Here is a 24,456-nt window from a genome sequence, read left to right on the forward strand (position 1 = left end):
TACCCTTACCTTCCCCCCAGGCAATTTTCAGTCCCTGAAAGGTTTGTTTGTTGTTTTTTGTTTTGTTTTTTTTTCTTTTTTAAAGGGTCCTCTCATTGTAACAGAAGAACTTCACTCTCTGAGTTTTGAGACGCAGCTGTGCCAGCCTGGCTTGGTAATAGACCTAGAGGTATGTCTTAGATGAAACAGATGAACTTGAACTCCTGTACGTCACTCAATGCTGACAATCTAAGCTTTCTTTTTATTATTATTATATTTTTTTAATTATTGTGATATCAAGCACTTTCAGTTATTTCAAAATACATGAATTGCACTTTACAACATCTCTGTGTAGACACATACAGTGAGGATGCTATCAAATCTCTGGGTAAATAAAGCGTAGATGTGCTTTGCAAAGTGTCTGATAACCAGCCCTGGTTTTTAAGCGCTCTAGGTACCGGTTTCTTTTTACTTCAGAAGCAATATGCTATTAATTCTACCATTCTATCAGCGCTGTCATAACTGACACGAAATCAAAGCCTTTCTAGTACTTCATACTGATATTTTATCCCTTACATACAAACTTTAAGTGAGAAAGTTAGGACCATGCAAGCAGGGAATTACGATGGAAGTGGTTCTGTGGGTACTCGAGAGGAGGACTGCAGCAGCGGTAGAGGATGGTCTGACATGTTTCCTTTTGTGTCCCTCTCAGACCACATCGCTTCCCATTGTTGTGATCTCAAACGTGAGCCAGCTTCCAAGTGGATGGGCTTCTATCTTATGGTTCAACATGCTGTCTACTGATCCCAAGGTATTTGCAAAAAAAAAAAAATTGTTATCAGAAACACTATGCGTAATTTTCAAGCATTGTCTGTATAGAAATGGCTGCTGCACTCTTTCCACGCAGGTGACTCTTAATGGCTTTGAGATGCAGAGAGAGAAACACAGTGACTTACTTCCCTATCCTAAACAGGACAGTGTTTGAAACCCACATAAGGACAGTATACATTATATTCAGTATACACAGTGAGAAGCCAAATAAGCATTCAAGAATTCAAATACACTGTATTTGAGTAATCTAGTAATTCTGCCCACTGTGAGAAGACATGTCCAAAGCAGAGTCCCAGAGATTGCTTCTCCTGATAAAGAGTGCCTGTCAGAATAGCAGCCAGTCTCAAGTTGACGTCCGTTCTTAAACCTGCATTTTGTTTTGGCAATATACTTTTGTAAATTCAAATGGCATTCCAAAATTAACATTTATAACCATAGAATGTATTTTTCCCTTCCATTCTAGAACTTGTCCTTCTTTCTGAATCCACCTTATGCGAAGTGGTCTAAACTTTCTGAAGTTCTGAGCTGGCAGTTTTCTTCTGTAACAAAGAGAGGACTCAATGCAGATCAGCTGAGCATGCTGGGAGAGAAGCTGCTTGGTATGGTCCGCTTCCATCACAGGCGGACTCTTTGAATTGAAGCTAATTCTACATCTTTTCTGCAATCTATTTTAAGTTTTCGTTTCCTCTCATGCCTTTTCCCCCCTCATACAATATCACTTTATAGCAATGACGTGTTTTCCAGTTTTCAGTATGGTAGAGTTTGTAAGTGAAGGTCGAGTCACAAAAAAAATCTGCACTTCTAACTTCGGAGTTCTGTGCATTAGGGCAGTGCAGGCTATTTCTGCCTTTTGAAGAGCTACTGAAGTAATGCGCTTGTTTAGTCAGTCTTTGAGGTGGTTGTTTCTTGGCATTTTTGTTTTGGTTTTAAGTCCGTCTGCATTAATTTTAACTTCATGCATGCCCCCAGCTGCAGTGGGGGTTTACTCTGTGTGCATAAACACAGTTGCAATATCAAAGTGCAAACACTATGAAACTATTAAAGGGTATCAAATGGAAAATCTAGATGAGAGTCCTCAGTAAAAGGCCTAATCAGCCATGAGTTTTGTTTCCAAACACCTTGTCAGTTTGCCTGATAGGCAGGGCACTTGACACTGCATAGTAGACTCCAGGTAAAAATACTGTTGATTCAGTATATTCCACTAACCTTAAGTTTCAGGAAGCATTTTATTTAAAGGGATTTGACACTAGTGGGTCTAAGTGGCAAGTACAGCATTCCAGTCTCTCATTCTCTTCCTCTAATTTCCCCAAGACATAAGATCTAACAAAAAGCTTTCTGGTTTAATAGATTACTTTTCAGAATTCTGCAAGGAGAGTAATTTATTTAATTAACCATCATGAAGACAAAGTGACCGCTGACATATTTCTATGGTCAACTTCATGTCAGAGCTTTAGACATTTTGTCATCTCTGGTAACAAGCTCTGCAGCTAAAAGTATTTCACTACTGAAAAAAAAATCCAGGTAGTTGAACACTATATATTCAGGACTCCTTAGTGCAAGGGGACACAGAATCTAACAGGGTGCCAGGATACAACTTGCCTGCTGTTTTTGTGATGTGATAGCAGCATCAGAAACAAGCTCCCTAACCCAATTTATTTTTAGATGAGAGAGAAAAAAGCAGCATATTTCTAACTGTATTGAAATCCATAGTATGATCTGTAGTGGAAGGAGTTTGGCTCTGAATACAGTCGGGGTCTGCAAAGCTCTAGCTGGCGTAGTCACAGCATAGTATTTTCTTTGTGGTTTGGACGTGGTTATGAAACACTTGACATAAAAGCAAGGCAGGGGGAAATGATTGCAACAGGAATGAGATGGGTCTGTGGTTGGGGCAGACCCTAGGAGTCAAGAGTTTCTGGGGCAAAAGCCTACAAGTCACCAGAATCTCAGGTGATTAATCTCAAAAAGATATTGTAGGGTCTGCTGAGCTCCTATGGAAAAGCTCACAGGTTGCAGTTTCAGTGGAAAAGAAACATGCAAGATTTCTGTATCCTTCCAGGAAGGATTTTGAAACTGGCAAGCATTAGGTGTAGCACAGCGTAGAAAGTGTCAGAATGAGTTGGTTCCCATTACACAAGGTCTGTTTAAATCATTTGGTCGTTCTGGTGCAGTGAACTTCTCCAGAGGGGAACTTTGCAATCTCTCCCTGCACTAGCCGTGAAAATACAGTGGCCTTCCATCTCTTTTCTTTCTTAGTCCAACAGTTCAGAGTTGTAAATAAACACTCAGAACTTGCTGCTCTAAGTACTTTCCTTTCAGCCTTACTAAGTAACTTATGGAACATGACTGAAGTCAATTTATTCTGTTCAGGGCCAACAAGTGGAGGATCTCATGATGGCCTTATTCCTTGGACAAGATTCTGCAAGGTACGAACACAGTTTAAGAACTGAGAAGGAAGAGGGAGCTTTTTCTTGGTTTGTTTGGTTTTTTTCCAGGGTGCTTTCTTTTTCAGTAGCGTACCCTAATTATTGTAGAGCTTATGTGGTTGTGGGGAGTTTTGGTGGTGAGGTTAAAATAGCAGCAGGAGGAAAAAGAGCTTGTAATAGCAAGGACTAGATTATTTTGGGATTGCTTTGAGCCATGAGCTATATAGAAAAATGCATCTTTCAAACACAGTGTCTTCATTATTATTAATGCAGTTGCTATTAATAGAATAGTTCTCCATTTTAACCATTACAGAAAGTGTCAAAATAATCAGCAAGATGAGCCATAGCGAAGGACATTTCCCAGACTATGGGCAACTGGATTAGGGCGAGGATTAGCACAGGGCAGCCAAGAGGGTCAGCATGATGGCAGAAAGACACATGAGATTTCATAAGCCTGGTTGCAGCAAAGACACATTTTCTTTGGCTTTAGACCCCAAAGTGGTATAGATAAGCAGGAAGTGACGACAGTCAGGAGCATACTCCAGAGGAAGAGCAAAGCTCTGGTGAGCTACAAGCACTCAAGTTCATTAATATGGGTGTCTCAAAGAATTGAAATCTGAGCCTGAACAGAAAGTGTCCTTAAGCTGTTCTCCTAGCCAGCCTGGTTGAAAGCCACATGGGTTGTTTTGGACGTCCAAGAGCTCCAATAAGGACAGTGCCCGGGCAGGAACCAGAGCCTTTTCTCTGCTCTTAGACCAATGTCATTGCATGACGTGATGGATCACACGTTTGTGGGTCCTGTAGGCTCAGGCAGGCATTTTTCTCACACTGCCTCTTGCTTTAAGATTCAGTACATGCTTTGTTCCCAACAGTTTCTGTCCTTCTGGAGTAGAGAAACAGAAAGGGAAAAAAAACTCATAAGAGAATACAGGGAGGGTGGAAAAGAATAAAGAGGGGAGAAAAATACAAGAACAAGTAGATGCTGGCAGGATTGAGAGCTTGCTTCCTCTCTGCTTAACAAAACTCATGTTTCATTATCCTTGTTCTCCCCCCTCTCACTGCTGCTTTTCCATATTTTGAATTTCAGGAAAACATAAACGATAAAAATTTCCCCTTTTGGCTGTGGATTGAGGGAATCCTGGAGCTTATTAAGAAACACCTCCTGTGTCTCTGGAATGATGGGTAAGACCTGAGTGAAGTTAACAAAGATGCCGTCATTGCCTCAGACCTCTCATTTAGGCTCGCAGTTGTATCTTCAGGTTGTGAGGTTGTTTGTGCAGATACTTTGGATCCAATAAAGTGGAAGTTGCAACCAGAAGAACCTGAGACAAATGAATGCTAGTAGTGAGGAAGCCTCTAACAAGGCAACTGCTTAAAGCAAAAAGTTAGATGACCAAGCTGTCCCATTTAAGTCACAGAGCTGAGCTGTGAACGTTAGATTATTATTTTTTTGCCTCTTCTCCCACCGTAAGTAGGTTCTTTCCCTGGAACAGAGCCTCTTTTGTGTTTGATAGGGAGGACTGAAGTACAACAAAGTCATAAAGTAGTCATCCATCTTAAAAAAAAAAAAAGCCTATGCACAAGGAAACGTTATTGCGAGCATCCTATAGGTGGCAGCAGCCAGACTCTGAATTTCTGTATCTGCACTGAGTCCAGAAAGTAGTCTGTACTGGTTTTTAATAGAGTGTTATTAAGTAGGAAGACTCTGCTAGGTGGAAAACCGGTTCTGATTCCCCTTTAGTACTGATTTAGTAAACTTTTTATTCTGGTATTTCCAATTTCAGAAGTAATTGCAGCCAGAAACAGGTTTAGCCAAGGTCACAATCCTGCATTTTAGGTTTAGCCATGCTACGAAACCCTGTCAATAGTGCAGCCTAGGATGCAGGACCTACACCAGCGGCATTGCTGTCTTGCTACATTTAGCAGCAGACTTCAAATTATTACCCCCTCACTCCAGATGAGCTCTGTCAAAGCCCTTTATAGTACAAGCCTTGTTTCACTGCCTAAAACCTACATATTTCTCAGCTAACCGGACTTCAGTGCAGTGGGAACTTTTGCCACCATTACTGAAGCAGAGCTGCAGCTCTGCCCCACTTGGTGTTCTGCCTCAGCGTGGCTGCGTGCCTACAGGATTGTTTTTGCATGTGGTTTTGATAGTGTACAGTCCTGAGTAGCATTACTCATTGCTCTCAGTTATGAGAGCAATCCCCTGGATAGGGTTTAACAGAAAGAGGAGGTGCGAGTTAAATCCTGGATGTAATCAAAACCAGAGATTTAGTACTCTTAGTTTTTCCTCTCTCAGCTGACTTTGTTGGGTACTCACAGATCTTTGCTTTCTAGAAAGGCAAAAAGGAAAACTGGAGGGAAAACTCTTGAAAACTGCAATGATACTTGAGCGTGAAAGAGACAAATCTATAGTATTCATTAGGACAAAGACTCCCCTTGTATACAAAAGAATAAGCATTACAGCCTCAAGAACACTTGCCTTTCTTCATACTGGAGGAATGGGAAGGCTAGTGACTTTCATTATACACAGTGCATTTACTACCAAACGCATTTGTTACCTGAAGGATGCCATTTAAAAAAACCCACAGAAACAACAAAAAACCCCACACCCCACAAAACAGGGCAGTTTACAGTACCTGAAATTCTAAGCAAAATCATTATTATTTAGTAGGTTTTGTGCAAAAAGCACTTACCCGAACTTAATGCACAGAAGGACAGTAGTAGCACTCAAAACTTCATTATTGATGGAGTATTTTAAGGAGTAAGAAGCAGTATAAAGAAATTCTGACCTTTTAAAAAAAAGCAGTTAGGGTTTGACTAGGGTTAGGCCCCAGTGCCTCAGTACTCCCTCCTCAGGGCCTGTTCAGACCAATCCATTATAATCACCACATTGGCCTCCTTGCCTACACAATGACATTTACTGAGCGTAGTGAATTTGGGGGGTTGAAGTCACACAAGCTTAACAGCTCATCTAGCTCGTAAACTTGGTTTCATCAGCTAAAGAGAGCAACTGTTCCTTAATATATTTTTGAAGTTAAAACCACTAGCTGGCATCTTGACCATATTGCACGCGTATGACTTTACTTCTGCAGCCCAGCTTCAACAGCACAAGACAATCTCTTATTCTGAGCTCCAGAAAAAGTTTGTATATGCCACCAGGCAAAAGGAAGAGCGCTGAGAGAAGCTGTGATGATTTGTGGCTTCCACAGGGCAGCTCCAGCCTGTCAGTCCTACTGCTAGCTTTCCAGCTGTTCACAGGACAAAGCCTTCCGCGAGGCTTTTACAAGTACTTCAGCTCTTTTAAGTGACAAGAGGTTTTCAGTTTCCCTAGGTAGCCCAATGCAGCTTAGATTTTATGTTTATGAGTAAACTCAACTTCTTCTTTTCCATGTTACAGCTGCATCATGGGTTTCATCAGTAAAGAGAAAGAACGTGCTTTATTGAAGGACCAGAGCCCGGGAACATTTTTACTAAGGTTCAGCGAAAGCAGCAGAGAAGGAGCAATCACATTTACTTGGGTAGAAGGATCTCAAAATGGTAAGTCAGTAACAAAGAACATCTTTATCTTCAAAATAGAAGCTTATATCAGAACAAGAAGTCTTTTATGCTGTTTTTCACACTGAGAACCAATACAACACACCATGCTAGCAGTCCTCACCCTTAAAAGCAACAGGCCACAAGCAATAGTAGACACATGACTTAATTGGCTTAGCTCATAAGCCACACAGTAGATTATTCAAGGTTTCAGCTAGGACTAGTAACGCTTCCCAGGTACTGCTTCTGGCCTAGAATTTTGTTGAGGACAAACTAGACTGTCTCCCCTGCCTCCTTAAGTTCACTCTTAGCAAGACACCTTTAGTACATAAACATCTGCATCTCCCTCCAAACCCACACCATCTTCCACATCAGAGATTTCTCTCCCAGGAAAAGTTCACTTGCAGCCACATTCAGCCACCTCTACTATTGTTCTCTGCCCCTATTCCAGCTTGTGCAATGCTTTCTTTAACTCACAGTCCAACACATTTGTTCCTTCCCACATTCTTCCCAGATAAACCACGTGGTCACTTACTTCATTTCTCTAGCAGTTCTCCTTCCTCCCATTTCCAGATGAAGAGCTTGGTTCTTCAGTTAGCTCAGCTACTATCTATTCAAGGAAGCCTACAGGCTTAAAAACTGCAAAAAAGATATAATCTCCCCTATATCCAATCAGGGATCTTCCCTTCTCATACTACTTAAATCAGCCCCACCGGGCAGAATGCTACAGCTGTTTACACTTCACTTGGATGAGCCCAAGATCTACAACAGCTGGAAGAGAAACTGCTGAATGTACTTGGATGACTCGCTTCTCTTTGCTGCCTTCATACCTAAGGCATCCAAAAATTGAGCAAAGAAGGGTGACGGTATTTTGAGCATTCAGGGAGGCTGTATCTGGCTCTCTTTATGAGTCATAAGAGCCTCAAGTGGTTTTATTAGGCTCAAACTTCCTAATAGGCAATATAGTTTGAATGACGTCATTTGGAAGAAGGTTAAAAAGGTAGCACAACTTAAATTAGTGAATGAAATACTGCAGTTCATTTCCATGGATCACTCAGTATAAAATACACGAAGAACTATCACTATATGCTATCCCCCCATATGCCTTCCTGCCCCACAAAGCAATTGTGCTCCCTTTGACGATCATTGAATACTTAACTGCAGCACAGCAGGTGTAATTCAGGTAAGCTCACACGACCTCTGAATTTGTGGAAGGAGCTGCACCTTTTCTGGGCAGTTCTAGAAAAAGCTTTGAAAGCACCTTTAAAAGTTGCTGCTCTTCTCATTTGCAGAGCCCCAGTTCCATTCAGTAGAACCATACACCAAGAAGGAGCTCTCTGCTGTTACTTTCCCTGATATCATTCGCAACTACAAAGTGATGGCAGCTGAAAACATTCCTGAAAATCCCCTGAGGTTTCTGTACCCAAACATACCCAAAGACAATGCCTTCGGCAAATACTACTCCAGGCCTAAGGAGGGTGAGTGCTCTAAACGGCTCATACAGCCTAAGTGTGATGTTTGTTCTTGAGATACTTGGGCACTGTATAATTTCTGTGGCGTGGAAAGACAGGGTAGCAGTTGGACTAAGCGTCTTTGCAGCCTAACCCAACTCAGCTGAAAGTTGAGAGCAGGTACCTGAGCTTTAGTAGGTTAAGAAAATGTCTGTTTTTAAAGAGGCACAACATGAGATGTAGCCAGATCAAAAACTGAAAACATAACTGTTGCTGGCCCTCTAATTCAGGTTTCACGTCTGCCTGTGAGATATTTCAGAGACGTAGGTTCCCACCAACAGCTGGACTCACATTACGGTATTTCACAGGACTGATCCTGGTTGTGTGGGCCTGGCAGCGTGTGTTGGTACAGCTACATCAAAATTAAGGGGAAGTTTTGTTCCTCATTTTTTATAGGGGAAAGGCAAAAGAGAAAATTTGACTAAAAAATGGAATGGATTAACCGTAGTGCTGTAAAATGTGTGTGAGAGAGACTTGTGTATTCTCTGGATCACAGGCTTTATTTTTGACACAATAAAGATGCCAGTGTGAGGTAAACTGCTAAAAAAATAAGCTTTTTTTTTTTTTTTTTCCTTCAAGCACCAGAGCCTATGGATTTGGATGGCCCCAAGGGAAACGGCTACATCAAGACTGAGTTAATCTCTGTATCTGAAGTGTAAGTTTCCACAGAAATGCTGGATTTCTAGGAAGTGATAATTTTTCAGCTGTAGTTCATGTGTCTTCACAATATTTAACGCATAGCCTCTTTCTCCTTGAGGATATGATCACACCACAGTCATACTGTGCTGTGTTTGAAACACGATTTTAAGTAAAAACCCTAGAAACTGGCAGGTAGTTGTTCTAGCAAATAATTCCTTGAAAAGCAAGTTCATGAAGACTTGTTGGAATGTGGTTAGAATGTAGCTCACTGACTAGTCTTCCCAGTTTTCATTTAAAACCATGCTGGTTTTGCAAAGCATGGTGCATTTTTCACAGGCTGTCTTCTCCACAAGGGACCTCCCTAGTGGCCCTTCTGGACTCAGAGCCAGACATGGTAGCCCAGCTGTGCCTCACTTCTAGTAAAGGTTTGTCTCCGCTCTCCTCCCTGTATTAGCCACCCTTCCAGGCTCCAGTCTCCAGAAAACCTGCTCCCCATGTCTCCTGAAGAGTTCGATGAGGTGTCTCGGATGGTGGGCTCAGCAGAGATTGATACTGTGGTATGTATCACAAACCAGCCTTTTGCAAGAGGGTTGAGATGGAACTTTTTTTTTGCTTTTTCTCCCCTTCAAACATACATCAGACACATAAGAGAAGCTAACGCTTCAGAACACATCTCTTCAAACGCGTAGGAAAAGCTGGGAATCCAGAGTTAGGCTCAGATTGCTATCACTTGTTCTTTCCACTTGTTTAGAATCATAGAATGGGTTGGGTTGGAAGGGACTTTAAAGATCATCTAGTTCCAGCCCCCCTGCCATGGGCAGCGACACCTCCCACTAGACCAGGCTGCTCAAAGCCCCATCCAGCCTGGCCTTGAACACTTCCAGGGATGGGGCATCCACAACGTCCCTGGGCAACCTATTCCAGTGTCTCACCACCCTCACAGTAAAGAATTCCCAAGATCTGATCTAAATCACCACATTCCCTGCTAAAGAGTCCCTCCCCATCCTTCCTGTAGGCCCCCTTCAGGTACTGGAAGGCTGCTATAAGGTCTCCCCGGAGCCTTCTCTTCTCCAGGCTGAACAACCCCAACTCTCTCAGCCTGTCCTCATAGCAGAGGTGCTCCTCTCATAGGAGAAGTTTGTGGGGCTAGGGGTGAAGAAAAGGAGAGCAAAGCTTCCAGTGTGTATTTTGCAGGGGGAGGACAGGAAGGAGTAATGCTGTAGTCCTTCCTGTGGGGTCTGGGTGGGGAGGGAAGCTAGAGCAGATAGGCAGCTTGGAAGCATTGCCCTGCCCATGGCTGTGAGGTACTGCCTGTTAACTGAGCAGTGTTGTCCTGTTGGGGTGTACTTCAGGAAAAAAAAAAAAAAATCCCAATTAAAGCATGGCTTTTTGTTTTCCTCAGGGTAGTTTGATCCTAAAATGTGAATCTGGTGCTATTTGGGGAAGACCCATTTGTGCTGTGCGGTTAGCAAAGACTAGAGCATTAGGGCTTTACTTGGCTTGTTTAATTGACGTGTACTTTTCTTGTTGCAGATGTGTTCAGCATATTCAACTTAAACGTTGGGCATCATTAGCACAGCTGATTAGCTTATGCATCCTGCTCTGCAGTCAGTGGCTTGGTGACACGCTCCACTTCAGTTCTTTGGTTTCTCAACCTGAAGGTCCAGTAGCAATTTTTAACTAACGGGAATATAAGCAGCAGTCTGAGCAGCCTTCTCTCGTGTGCTTCTTTTATTTAGAAGTTCTTTGTTAAAGAATTTCCAGTTAGTGAGATATTGTGCCAGAGCGGAGGATAGGAATGAGAGGTCCTCAGCGAAAGTGATGGGAGAAACACGCATTTTTTCTTTAAGGCAATTAGTTAAATTTAATGTTTAGAACAGTTGGCTGTACATGGAAAGCTTCAAAGTAAAGCTAGTTCTTTTGCAGAGGTTCTGTTCAGAAAGCTTGCACCTTCTGCTTAACTGCTTCTGAAGAACTTTCACAACTTTGAATTTTCATCTGCATCACAGAAAGAAGAGAAACACTGCAGGTATATACCGCATGGAATCCATGTGCTGAAGTGTGTCCTGGTTTTATCTTTTCTAAGGGCATGGCATCCTGAGAGAACTTAGCCGAAAGTAGTATCTGCGTTTCATTTTTTCTTGTTTCTTAAGGCAAGGTCTTCTTGTGTGGGATGTTTAGCACAACCTTTCTCATAAAGAGCAATTCTTAGGACACTCTTAAAGTTCCATTGGCACATGCTGAGCTTGGAACTCAACACGTACAATCGAGACTACAGCCTGTACAGACTGTGGTCATGCTGTCCAGCAGCACACTCTTTGGACAAAATGAGAACCTACTCCTGAAGAGTACCAAACAGTTGGAGTATGGTTTTACTCATGGTGCTTAATCTACCAAGGTCAGGATCTGGTCACTTATATCTTTTACAATAATACATGCCCCATTTAGGTTATAACAGGTGGAAAGGAACTTCATTTTCTCATGCACTAGGAATCAGGGCATTTATTTAACTGTTGATTTGAATAGCTAGAAGACCCTACAGGCTTTGATGATGAAGAAGTTTTGCAATTAGGGAGAAGGCGCAGGAAAGTGAAAAAGTTGAATTTATACTGAGTAATGGCTGCAGGATATTCAGTCTTTAGTACTGAAAGGATGAAGCTGTGCTTCCGCCAGAGGAGGAACAGATTTGTTTCTCTATGTGTTCAAGGATAATTAACAACTCATAGTTAAGAGTCAAGGTCGTCTTAAGCAGCTGGTCTCTTGTCCAAGGGGCACGTGTTAGTCCAGACTGCCAATTAGCATGCTGCCGAGCAAAGGGACTGCAGAACACTCACGCTGGATCCTGCATGTTCAGGTACAGGACCTGGGCAGCCATCTCTAGGTGGCCCTGCTTGAGCAGGGGGGTGGGCGAGATGACCTCCAGAGGTCCCCTCCGACCTCAACCAGTCTGAGACTCCAGGGCATCTCAACCAAGTGCTGCCCATGCCCAGCGCCTGGCAGGGCAGCAGGGGCCAGCGTGGCTCACAGGGATTGCGGACCTACTTCTCTGCCATTCAGAAATGCTAGATCGAGCAGCTGCTGCTTAGAAAATAAATAACTGGTTCCGTTTATTGTGCTGTGCCCAGGAAGACTGATGTGCCCCCTGCAAAAGCCAGAAAGAAAGAAAATTTAAAGGACCTAGAGCACGCAATGTACATATTTAAATAGAAAGCATTGCTAAACTGACTTCTTTTAGGTACCCCAGGTTACTGAGGTTAAAAGTGCTACACAGTATCACAATCGGTGAATTCATGCTTTTATCTGATATGTAGCTGAATCTGTATCTTTATTGTAATACAAAAAAATGAGATAGTTCTTTCTCGAGCTACAGGTTGTACTCATGTTCTATATGCAGCAGTTTGTTTTCATTACTTTTATACTTCAGTTTATTGACCAGGGTGAAGTTTTCTTGGGAGATGTAGAGCAATGGCCTTATTCAGGCCGGTAGTTCTAAAAGCAACATTTTTTTTCCTTGATGGAATATTCTTTAGCCATTTTAAGTAAATGGAATGAACTGTCAGTTGACGCTTTTGTCTTTTCTCTTGTGTTTTTGCTACTTCTATTATAAAGACAATGTGTCTGCCAATAGTTTACTGTGTGTCTCATTTTGAACTTGTTTGTGCAACTAAACCATTACAGCTCTGAAGCCTAAGGCAGTGTAGGTGCTTTAAATTCACTGCATTGTTGCGGCTCAGTCTTGCGTTACAAAAAATTATTCTAACAGCCACCTTCTAAGAACTCTGTATTATTGCTTATATCACATCACTGATTTTTTTTTTCTTTCCTCGACCAAACTTCAGTTTGTAATTTGAGTTGATCAGTAGGATAACTGAGCCATAGCTAAACGTTGTGAGCTATCAAGCAGGCCCGCTGCTGCGCCCTTTTTCTCTGGGGCTATTAAGTGGCACGAGCCCTTGTCTCACATTTGTCAGGCTTTTATATTAACTACACAGCCAGGAGAATAATAAAAGGAAAGAAACGGCTGGTGAGATGAAGGATAGCGGGAGCGAAGAGTAGGCAAGGGAAAGCTAGAGCTGTTGAGGGCACGTGGCCAAGCCACTTAAGAATCCCAGCATTAATAGAAAGCAACCAGTGAAAGGGCAGAAGTACAGGATTTTTAAAACCAACCAACCAACAAAACAAAGCTGGATCAGATAAACTCATTCTGATTTCTTGTAAGCTTTGCACAGTGGAAATGACCAAAGTTTTCCCAGACAGCCTGAAGGCTTATTTCAAGAGCAGCTACATAGATAACCAATAAAAACCACCACCATCATCATCTCAGTATTTCCATTTATTATGCTGTAAAAAGCAACACTATCTGGATTTTATTTCTTAAAATAAATAACTTTCATTTTCAGAACCAGTACAGCTCAAGTTTAGATTCATTCATGGGAAACTGCTAGAAATACATTCATCACTGTCTCTTCCCCACAATACAGAATCTAAAAGTCAAGATCAGCCCAGTCAGTTTACAACGACCAGAATTGTACACTGCCAGTAAGTATAGTCACCGATAGTCCAGCTCTGAAGCAAAAAAAACCTGGTACAATACATTTTGTTCACAAAGATAGGCTAATTAATGCTAAGACTATCACACTTTCCGAGTACAAAGCATTAAGTTAGCTTAATGATTTTAGGTTGTGATACAGAAGAAACATATATGACAAAAACAAAGGTGTGGGGAAATCCTCTTTGGAGCATAAGGAAGTCAGCATTTGATAAGATAACCAAAAGCCATTTACGGTAAAATCTACATGTCAGTGTCATGAATGATAAACAGCCAAACCAATGTACTGCATATATTTATATTTATAAATAACGCCATGTCTAAGTAGCTGCATCGCTGAATTGGACATTACAAAATAATGCATCTTCTCACAATGAGAAAATACTAAAACTAACCAGCAAAAATGCACTGAAGCTAAGACTGGCTAAAAGCACTCAGTAAGTTTCAGGAAAGCCTTAAATTTAAGGTACAGCCATGATCTTTAATGCTAACTCAGTTAAAATGCCTTCTTTGGGTTTTTTGTAGATACATGGATTATATAACGTACTTATCTGTTAAAAACGCCAGTTTGAGCACTGCAAGTGTCACTTAAGCTAAATCAGGTATTTTTCTGAGAAGCTAAAGGATATGTTTTCATAGGGAAAAAAATATGGAAGAAGTCAGATTAGCGTTAAGATACAGAATACTAAACTGGAATCCATCTGAAAATATTCCTCTACGCTAAAGTTGACAGATCTGTTACCAGAGAAAATATCTTGGAATTTAGTTCAGAGAAGAGGCCTTGGGCTACTCGGTGACCAGCGTGGCTCAATAAAGAGCCAGAGGCCACTTTGGTTAGCTCTTGATTAGAATTAAGGTGGCTGTGACACAGGACGTGAAAAGAATGAGTTAAAAGCCTTCAGAAAAATAGCTGATCTTCAGGAAAAAAGAAAGAAAAAAAAAAAAGAAAAAAAAAGAGAAGGGGATGGGAAAAAAATGCTGCTTAAGAACAGTAAGATTCTTGAGAAAAAGTGTTTGATAACCATGCCAGCCAGCTTGGAAAGGTGATTTCAGGGCTTTCGACTTTCAGACTCTTGCAAGATTTCACCGTCAGTGAAGTGATGAGTATCAAGCACTTTTCCATGTGGTTTGTCCTCCCGCCAGGGAGGCAGTATGGCATATCGACGAGAGACTGTACAGGAACTCGAGAGGATTTATTCTCAACTGTACTGACCTGCTGGGTCACTCCGGAGAAGTTACTTCTCTCTATGCCTGAGTGTACCCATTTGCAAAAGGAGGATAATGTGGTTCAGATCATCTTTATAAAGTGCTTGGGCCATTCTAGAAAGAATTTGGACATTATTTTGGTAGGACTTTGGTGCCTAAACAGAAAATGTGAACTTTGAGATCTACTAATGACTTGTACGCTATGTGCGAGGATAAAAACAGCCACACACACAATTCTCAAGCACAATCTCTTTTTCCACGTGCTAAACAATTCTCGCCTAAAATTCTTGTGCGAAAATTCCTGCCTGTGTCCAACGACTGTGGTGGTTTGTGAAAATCTAACTCTTAACTTTAAGTGACTGCTCACTTCCGAGGTTCTACGCCACAAGATTGGCAGAAGCAATTGCCCACGGGATAGGGAACTGTCGTAACATTGTACTTCTGCAAGCGACGAGTATCTGCATCTACGCTTCCCACAATGGGGAACGTGCCGAGCTGGCTTTGGTGGCAGGACAATAAATGCCACCGTTCACCACAAAAGGCATCGCCTACTTGTGCTCCTGATGCCGAACTCCTGTTCTACACCAGCAAAACCCCACCGATGCAGTATCCTGCTCCCTGGTTGATGGTAGTGCAAGAAGAGAACATACCCAAAAATCTGGCTTATCTCCTGCTCTGCTCATGCTTTGATTGGCTCTATGCTCCTTAAAGCTGTTTCACTCCATCCGTGTTCCTTATTACAAGCCTATATGAAGTCAGATTTACACGCAGTATTTGGTTTAGTACTTTGCCTTTCGCATCCTTCCGTTCCCCTCGCTGGTTCCTGGTGCAACCGCCAAGAACCCCACACGCGAGCCCGAAAGGGGGTTTTGCAGCTCGTCAAGGCTTGCTGTAGTGCAAACACCCCTGCAAGGAACACGACTGCACAGAGTGGAAGCACCCGCTTTCCCCAGTGATGGGGAAGCACTTTAGCAGCTGAACATGGAGAGAGAGGAGGGAGGCGAGACAAAGGGAACTGAAAGAAACGCTTCCAAAACGACAACAAAACCCCCACTAAACGCTGCGTGATGTTACAAGACACATTCCCCTATGCCATTTGGTCAAACAAACCTTAAAACAGATTCCCTGACAAGACTATCTCTAAGAACAAGCCTAGACCATTGACAACTGTCACTCTTTTGATATTTATATTATGTAAACGAGGTTGTGTGGAATTTTTATTTTTTTTTTTCCCAAAGATAAGTGCAGATCCTTACGTAACACACCCAGCCTAAATCTACATCAGCATCCTCAGCTTTTGAAAAAAACCTCACTGACGCTCACACCTGACAGTACTCTGGCTCATCCTGGCCATACTGGAAACAGAGGGCTATAGAAACGAAAACGCAGCAGAAAAATTCCTGACCACAGACTAGAGTTCACGTAGAACACAAAAATAAATTAAGTAGTGCACGGTAAAGCCAACAACAGCTAAGTATTTTTACACATCAATTATATGCAGCATGAGGTAATATTGCTCACATTATGGAGGGAGATTCTTAGTTGGTTTTGTTTCGAGAGAGATTGGATTTGTCCTGTGCGTATAGAAACTCCTGTAATATAACACTGAAGTAACAGAGACTTCTGTAAAATATATACCACTATCAGATAGAAACACACACGCTCTTCATTACTTATGTATACCACAATTAAATAGGTAAGTGATTTGATTCTTAGGATCTAGCTGAAGACGATTATAGTAAGCCATCTAGATTTTTATGAACCGTTCGGTTCTCCTTTCCGTTGTTGGAATCCTCTGATGGCGTGTATTGGACCTGATACTCTTGAAGGATTTTAAATACATCATGGTGTCCAAAATGTAAAGCTTCATCCATAGGAGTGTTATTCCACCTGCAAGAAGCAGCACAGCATTTCTAAGATCGGCGCGCAAGTACAGAGCCAAAAGCACCAAACACGTAGTTCTTTACAAACTGCTGATAATTCAGCTCGCAGACCACACCAAGTTCAGTAACTGTGAAAATACTTCGCGAGTTGAGCATAACCTTTTCAGTAATGGTTTTAATGGTTCGCCATTTCTTATTCCTGCTGGCTCTGCAGAACCTACAGAGAACCGGGAGGACCCTGTTCCTTCTGCCTCCTCGTACCAGCTCAACGGGGCATCTTATTTGACAGAGAACCTCTCCTCACGGGGGCTTGAGAGATGCCCTTACAGCATCTCTCCTCCAAACCCGCAGTAAACCCACTCACCTGTCTTTGGGGAAAGGATTCACTTTGCACGCTTCCAGTAGAAACTTAACAACGTCCACGTGTCCTATAAGAAAAGCAGGATAGTGAGTGTACATTTTTTTTTATATATATATATATCTATCTATGCATATATGCACAAGTTTTTGAAAAGCAGGTATGCACGTATAGAGAGTGATGATACTGTAAGGAAAACTGACCACACTCCATTAACGGAGAGCAAATCCCCTAGGAGGAGACGTTACCTTCTGCCGCTGCTACATGCAGGGCTGTTCGGGAGTCATAGTCTCTCTGTTCCATATCCATTCCTGACAGAGCAAATCTAAAAATAAAAAGAAAAAACAAAACAAAACAAAAAACAAAACCCCCCATGGTTACAGAGAAGTCTTACACAATTAGAACAAGTTACAAAACTAGCACGGAACAAATACCCTGATGTCAAAACGATGAAACATCTGCTGCAAGAGGACAGAAACCGTATCAAGAGCACATCGTGCCTTCAGGTATAACGAACGGGGCCCTTACTGCTTGGGCTCGAAAAATAAGGTAGGGGCTTAATTTTCCCTCTCTGATCTCTAGGTGGTATAAAGAAAAATAAAACAAAAATGTCTTCGCAGGGTTCCTAACAGTCAACATCGCCCATTTTAAAAAAAACCATCGAACAGGGACAAGCTAAGTCATAGAAGGCAAAGTAAATCCATGCCAGCTGAGGAAACCCAGGAAGGGCTCCCAAGTCTGCAAATCCCCGACAGCGTCACGATACTGGGGGAGTCCTTTCATCACACGACGGTGCTCCGGGACAGCAGAGCCAAACCATACACATTTTTCCGGCAACTAACTATATTCAGGTATATTCTAGCCACATCAATATGCTTAGTCTCTTATTATTATTACTATATGTGTTGCCGGATTCCACTCCGGACTTAGAAAGCAAAGCTACATTTCCCAACCTCTCCAGCAACGGCGTGCACTTCCCAGCCTGACTTTTTGTGGCAGTTTCAGAGCTGAATTATAAAGCGGGCTAGAGTACAGCAAGGATCTTCTACCATCACTATAGGTTAAGGACATTTATTTCAGTACAATGCAAAGAAAGGGAAAACAATGGGATTTCAGGATAGCGTGAGGGTACCTTTTTGATGGTTAGGTGTGGGGGGTTTTTTTGTTTGGGTTTTTATTTTGGGGTCAACACATTCAGTCTCCAGTGCAGCTCAGATGTCCCCAACACGGACACGGAGCGTATTCATAAACAAACAACAGCAGATACCACACAAGCAGCTTTCCTATTCCCGACCCCGCACTGGGGTTTTTTTTTTTGCCAACACCCCCCCCCTTTTTTTTTTTTTTTTCCTTTTTTTTTTTTTTTCTTTACCTTCGGAGCGCAGACACATCCCCCGTGTAGGCAGCAAACAGCAGATTTATCACAGACTTCACCTACAGAGAGAGATGAAGGCTGGTTTATTTAGCTTCTTTTCTCAAAAAGAAAACAAAAGGAAAACCCAGAAAAGCCCTGCGTGGCCAGGGCCAGCGGGTCCAGTGCTTATGAACCTGTTAATTTTATCCCCTTCCTGGCCACATTTTGCAGTACAGTCTAAGACACTGGAAGAATTCATTCCAGCTTGCTTTGCTACCAGTACTTGTATGACTTCAACTTTGGAAAGACAGACAAAGACAGTCAGAGAGTCATAAAATGCACATTTCTATTCTACTGTGGTAAAAAAAAATATATATATTAAAAAAAAGGAGCCTTGCTGTATGCACAATCCATATTTCTCTCTTTGATTGCCCAGTGATACCAAGCATTGAATTACAAGACAGCATCACTTTGCACAATTCAAAAACAATAAATACCTCGTAAGACGAATTCATTCTGGAAAAGTAAGAGGGTTTGGGGGGGGGGGGTTGATTTTGTTGGGTATTTTTGTTTTTATGGATTTTTTTTTTTTTTTTTTAATTAAGGACACTCATAACACTGAGAGATACCCACGTTGGCAGAAGAGAAGAAACGGTACTGGTTTTGCTTTGTATCAAAGATTTTCCTTGCGTACATCTAATACAGAGGCTTTCTTCAAATAAACAATTTTAAGCAATTCTATCCCATAATGAACACTAGAAGAAAAGCAAGGTTTCAAGGCAGACAAAAGTAGGATCTTTTTAGGTCAAACAACACTGGTAAAGTCTCCAGCAAGTAGCGCTTTTCTCAGCTGCATTAACGAGTAAGAAACCATACTGTTAGGCTACCAACTTCGTCCCACGCATATTTTTACCACGTCCTGACTATAACCACTCTTAAAGTTTTAACAAGAGCCAAAAATGACAAGATGGATGGTTTTAAGCATCCCACCTCAGCTTTCTTTCACAAACTGATACGGCCGCTTCCAGGCACCATTTCACAGCATTTTCCAGCAAACTTTCTAAATGCCGCGTGGGTTTTTGAGTCTACAAAGTTCTGTCGCTGCTACCAGCCAAGTAACAGAGATAAAACTGATGCCGCATTGACCTTCCTCAAGGAGGAGAAGAAACCAACAAACAAACAAAAAAAAAAGTCACCGCCCACAAGCAAGTCTCCCACAGATTTCTGCAAAAACACCGGCATATTTTCACAAGGCCACAGATGAGCCAACATCTGCGTGTCTCATAAACCAAAGTAGTGGAATTGCTTGTTATTTTTTACACCTCAAATATGCGCTGACGCAAAGAGCGGCTGAAGCAAAAGGAGACAGAGCCTGGATGGAAAGGGAGCCACACTCCTTAACTCCAGCATCCACAAGCTCCTGCAGCTCCTCTTCAGCTTGCACGAAGAGGCTCATGAGGAGCTTTGCACAGCAGGCGTGGGACCTGCTCGGCAGGACCTGCAGGTCTCCATCCCCTCTCAGGAGGCTCAGCATTCACCCCCCAGGCTGCTTCTAAACCACATCGGCACCGACAGCTGGGCCCCTGGGCACCCGGCACTGAGCCCAAAGCACCTGAGCCACCTTTAACTGTGCCAAACTTGGCACTGGAACAGGTTGCCCAGGGAAGCTGTGGCTGCCCCATCCCTGGAAGTGTCCAAGGCCAGGCTGGATGGGGCTTTGAGCAGCCTGGTCTAGTGGGAGGTGTCCCTGCCCATGGCAGGGGGGTTGGCACTAGGTGATCTTTAGGGTCCCCTCCAACCTGAACCATTCTGTGTGATTCTGTGATCATTTCCCAGGCCCTCCTCACAAGCACTACAGAGGATAGACCTGAAGTCATTCTGTTCCTCCCACAAAGATTTTTTTGTTTAAAGCTTCTGGGGAAAAAAAAAAAAACACACAAAACACCAACCCACAGAAAACCCCCTAAAAAAAAAAAAAAACAAAAAACCAACACCAGTGACCAAGAATGCTACAGCCCATCAGTACGGGCTTTGCTCTGGATACAGAGCCAGCCAGCCTTGGCTGAGCCCACCCATCCCCAAAGCCCTTTTTTCTCCCCCCCACACCCCGCAGCCCGGCTCAACCCCCTCGCAGCCCCCGGCCCCGCACACAGGGCCAGGACCGCGAGAAGGAGCATCCCACAGGGATGCTGCGTCTCATGGTTTCTGCAGCTGTCGAGGAGGCAGAGACTCGCCCCACCAAGGCCAGTTAAGGGCAGCCAACAGCCCAGAGTGCTCTCACTGGGCTTTCAATGGACAACATCCCAGTCACACCAAAATATTAAAGCCTCCTAAAAAGAATGCACATCTTTTACAGATACTGGGCTGCAGACTATATTTAAACACAGGCATGAAAGGGGAATTTAGTTTGATAAACTCCGAATTTCCATCAAGGTGATTCGGGAGTTCTCCTTGCTGCGAGAAGAGATGAGCATCGCTCCGCCGCTGGTGCCCCGCGGGCAGAGCCGGTGGGTGGCACTCGCACAGCTGAGGTCCTGCAGGTGCCGAGCACCCTCCCCTGCTCGGCATCTAGGACGAACAAAGGACATCCTGTCTTTCATAAAAACCACTTCAGAGGTAACCCATCATTTTGGCTGGGCTGCTTCATGTTTCAGGGAAATGCAAATGTGTATTAAAATAATAAAATAAAAATAACACACATTCCTCTCTCACAAAAAATGACTTTCCAAATGCAGCCAGGGCCAAGAATCTCTCTGGGTTCAGCTGAACACTTTGTTAAGAAGCCATTTTCATTTTCTATAACGATGTGACAAAATGTAATTTGGGGATTCCTGAGGCTTTCTAACACAATAATCTTAGGCCGTGTCTCTCAGCAATCTGGGAGAGGTTAAAGCCGCTCCTTTCTTAGTATAAATAACATAAAATCCAAGGTTGCATTATTACAAAACTGATCTTCTTGACAGATCAAAACAGAAAAAAAAAAAAAAACAACTTTAAGTCCGGACAGAAGAGAAATAAACTCCGCTTCTTTAGTTCAGAAGAAGGAAATTTGAGAGGAAATATGACTGCTGCCTACGTAACAGTAAAGGTAACGGGATACACAAAGCAGGAGAAAAACATGTTTAGCAGGACAATCATTAGCAGAATAATTACCCAAAACTGGTCAGGAATGAACTCAAGCTGGAAAAAAGCGGACAAGAGCGGAGCCATCACAGCTGAAACAACCCCCTCTAGCTGCAACCTGCCCCCGTTTCCCGTGAGGCTTTAATGATCCTACAGATGAACTAGGCTGTATCTGCTGTCAACGGAACACACCTCGACTGTGACTTCACCCTGCTCTACCAGCAGCAAAGTCCAGGCCAAAAAATGAACAGATTTTGTAAGGTGCGAAATAAAATTGCTCAAAAGGCAGCCATAAACAACAAAGATGGACATAAAAAGTTCATTCGAGAATAAAATTCAAAAAATCTGCAAATAGAAAATACCTTTTGAATTCCAAGTAAGAATATACAGTTCCCACAAGCATGCTGTGGAACATCCCTTAGTTTTCAAGAGGCTGTTAATTTAAGTGGCATATATATTAAACCATCATGTAAGGGGTTATCATTGCAACAATAAAAAAAAAAAAAAATCAAGCACAATCAAGGCTTCAAAAACTCAAGTGAAAATTCTCTACCCCCAAACTCACAGCTTACCAGCCTGAAATAACAGGCCCACGGCGAAAATCTAGAGCCAAAGAAACGCTGAAGTGGGAGCGGCAAACATAAATGTGGGGTTTTTAAGTGTAGGTGAGAAAAAAAAAAAATAGTGAAGACGACAGATGAGCTGTATCCACTCTAAGTAGGGCACAAGGGACAAGGCAACTAATTTAAGTGTTTAGAGACTGTCACTGAGTTCCTCACCGAGTGATTCATTATCTTCTATATGCCACGTTCAGTACTGGTGTTTCTGTTACCTGCACTGAGGAACATAATTTTCCCCTTGTCGTGGTTTGGGCCAGGCTGGCCAAGGACAAAATGACAGATGCTCTCCCCCACCTCTCACTCCAAGGAGGAGGAGAAGAGAGCATCTGTTTACCTTCAATCCGACAGCCATGAATTACCTTTTTCTACCGCACAGGATTCTTTAACTATGGGAATTTAATAAAAGGAGAAAGGATGGAGCCTTCACTATAAAGTTGGATCAAACATTACCGTACAGCAGTACCAAACCCAGAGAGAAGACTGTTCCACCTTTTGTCACATGGGAGATAAAACCTGCATGCACCAGGCCGGACGAACCTAACAGCTCCCTTGTCGTTGCGCCAGAAATACCGAGCACTGCTCATTTAGCTATGACGAAACCCTCTTTGTACACAAACACTTCTCCCGAGTGCTGGATATAATCCTTATTATCCAGGTGGTGAAACCAGCAAGGAAAGGTCCTTTAGGAATATTTCTGTCACCCAACGTTAAAGATCAGAAGTCCGAGACCGCACACCTTGTATTTTCACCTGCAAGTTAGGTGTTAGAGATCTCGGGCTCAACTGGATGAAGTTACAACCGGCTCAGTCTAGTGCTGGTGAGGGTCCTGCTTCACGTTAGAGGTGGCCATGACCTCCAAAGGTCCTTTCCAACTAACCGTTCTGTGAGTCTGTGGGTAAGAACGGGAGCAGCACAAGAAAGAAAAATCAAGACTGTTGGTGCTGAAGAACTGCACAGAGGTCAAGTCAAAGGAAGGAAGCACTCGGAGTTCGGAGCAGCAGGAAGTCACATGGCTGCAGTAGATATTTTGGATAAACACATGGGGCCAAAAGGAAAAAACACCAACCCAAAACCCTGACAGCACAAACCGAGTGAGATACGGCATTGAAAGCTACAAAGGAAAGCTAGGCGTTAAAGTGACTCCTAGTCCAAAGCCTTCACATTGCAATTATTTTAGCCGTGCTAGAAGTTTCGATCGTTCAAGCGGCAGGATTCAGCTGTGAAGCCAACTGCACACGAATGGAGGAGGAGCAGCAAAAACAAGGGGGCTGTCTCAGTGTGTCAGGGAGCACGTGCCCAGCGCACAGCAAGTACACTGCTGCCCCCCGTTTCTCTGTAACACGCGTTGTCAAAGTACTTTGGTAAGACATTACAGTTTTGGGGTTGGTTGGGTTTTTTGGGGGTGTTTTGGCTTTTTTTTTTCCCCAGTTTCTCAAGTGTACCAACCTGAAAAATGTAATGAAAAAATAAGTTCAACTTCAGTATTAATATGCTTATTGCAAGTGAAATTTCAACCCATCTGATTGATCTGAAAGGCTTGACTGGTACGTGGGAGCAGCCTTGGTGGAGTATGTGTAACAGAATAGTCTTTCCTAGTTGAGCTGCACACCCAAACCCAGCCCACACAAAAAGACTTATTTAAACAGTCTTAGTCTCATGACGGTTAATAGCAAATCTCTGTACAAGACTGAGACGAAAACCACTTTTCCCTTAACACAGACCGGTTTGGAGGATTTATTTATTATTTATTTTTAACATAGAAGAACAGCACGTGTATGGCTGCCTAGCTCTAATGCCATCAACAGAAGATCTCTCCAAATGCTTCGCAGAGCGCAAGCTGCTATCATTACCGGCTCTAAGATGGGAAACCGAGGCCCAGAGATGGAACTGAACTGCTACAGTCTCCCTGAGCGACCTGGCACCTTCTGCCCACCGCCTCACACGCTTCAGCGTTATTACAAAACCACCAAACCTCAAGCAGGAACCAAACCCAACCAGCTGGCCGGACCAGCCCCCCATCCTCTGTCCCTGCCCGTCCTGCTCCAATACCGCCGCGGTGACTCCGGCACAGCAGGGAGAGCCTCTGCTCTGGGCTCCGCTTGGGTCAGGAGAGAAAAGCCAAACAGCTGCACACGCAAAGAAAACAAATCCTTTAGGAAAAAAAAAAAATTAATTTAGCTCAGAGCTGGATTAATTCCATGAGAAGCTCTTAGCTAAAAAGGTCACTGAATCTGGATTTTCATTTCCTACTGTGTCCTGCTTCCTGAGAGCACTGCCCTCCAATTTCTTTGAACATATTACAGAATTTACAGTTTAAAAAAAAAATAATATTACTTCCAACTCTACTGTTTCTCCAGGTGGCTGAGGAATACAGTCAAGCACAAGAGTTTGAAACGGTGCTGCTAAAGGCAATACAAACAAGGATAAACAAACAAACTCC

At 42.9% G+C, this 24,456-nt stretch overlaps 2 protein-coding genes across 3 annotated transcripts in view; one reads left to right on the top strand and one right to left on the bottom strand.

Moving 5' to 3' along the window:
• Positions 1-12,550, top strand: part of STAT1 (signal transducer and activator of transcription 1) — a 28,132-nt gene extending 15,582 nt beyond the window's left edge. The window contains exons 15-24 of the mRNA XM_054210306.1: positions 86-169; positions 692-790; positions 1,274-1,409; positions 3,178-3,233; positions 4,321-4,415; positions 6,637-6,776; positions 8,066-8,251; positions 8,864-8,939; positions 9,378-9,480; positions 10,457-12,550. Of these exons, the coding sequence (XP_054066281.1) occupies positions 86-169; positions 692-790; positions 1,274-1,409; positions 3,178-3,233; positions 4,321-4,415; positions 6,637-6,776; positions 8,066-8,251; positions 8,864-8,939; positions 9,378-9,480; positions 10,457-10,480 (999 nt within the window). The 3' untranslated portion in view covers positions 10,481-12,550. The remainder of the gene's footprint in view (positions 1-85; positions 170-691; positions 791-1,273; positions 1,410-3,177; positions 3,234-4,320; positions 4,416-6,636; positions 6,777-8,065; positions 8,252-8,863; positions 8,940-9,377; positions 9,481-10,456) is intronic.
• A 687-nt stretch (positions 12,551-13,237) lies between these two features.
• Positions 13,238-24,456, bottom strand: part of GLS (glutaminase) — a 68,361-nt gene continuing 57,142 nt past the window's right edge. The window contains exons 15-18 of one of the 2 annotated variants that reach the window (XM_054210308.1): positions 18,292-18,353; positions 17,168-17,244; positions 16,926-16,989; positions 13,238-16,568 (exon numbers count right to left, since the gene is read on the bottom strand). In XM_054210308.1, coding sequence (XP_054066283.1) covers positions 16,412-16,568; positions 16,926-16,989; positions 17,168-17,244; positions 18,292-18,353 — 360 coding nt within the window. In that variant the 3' untranslated portion in view covers positions 13,238-16,411. The remainder of the gene's footprint in view (positions 16,569-16,925; positions 16,990-17,167; positions 17,245-18,291; positions 18,354-24,456) is intronic. The other variant, XR_008467872.1, reaches the window with a different exon arrangement.

Source organism: Rissa tridactyla, chromosome 7 (genome assembly GCF_028500815.1).
Source record: "Rissa tridactyla isolate bRisTri1 chromosome 7, bRisTri1.patW.cur.20221130, whole genome shotgun sequence".
NCBI classification, from domain to species: Eukaryota; Metazoa; Chordata; class Aves; order Charadriiformes; family Laridae; genus Rissa; species Rissa tridactyla.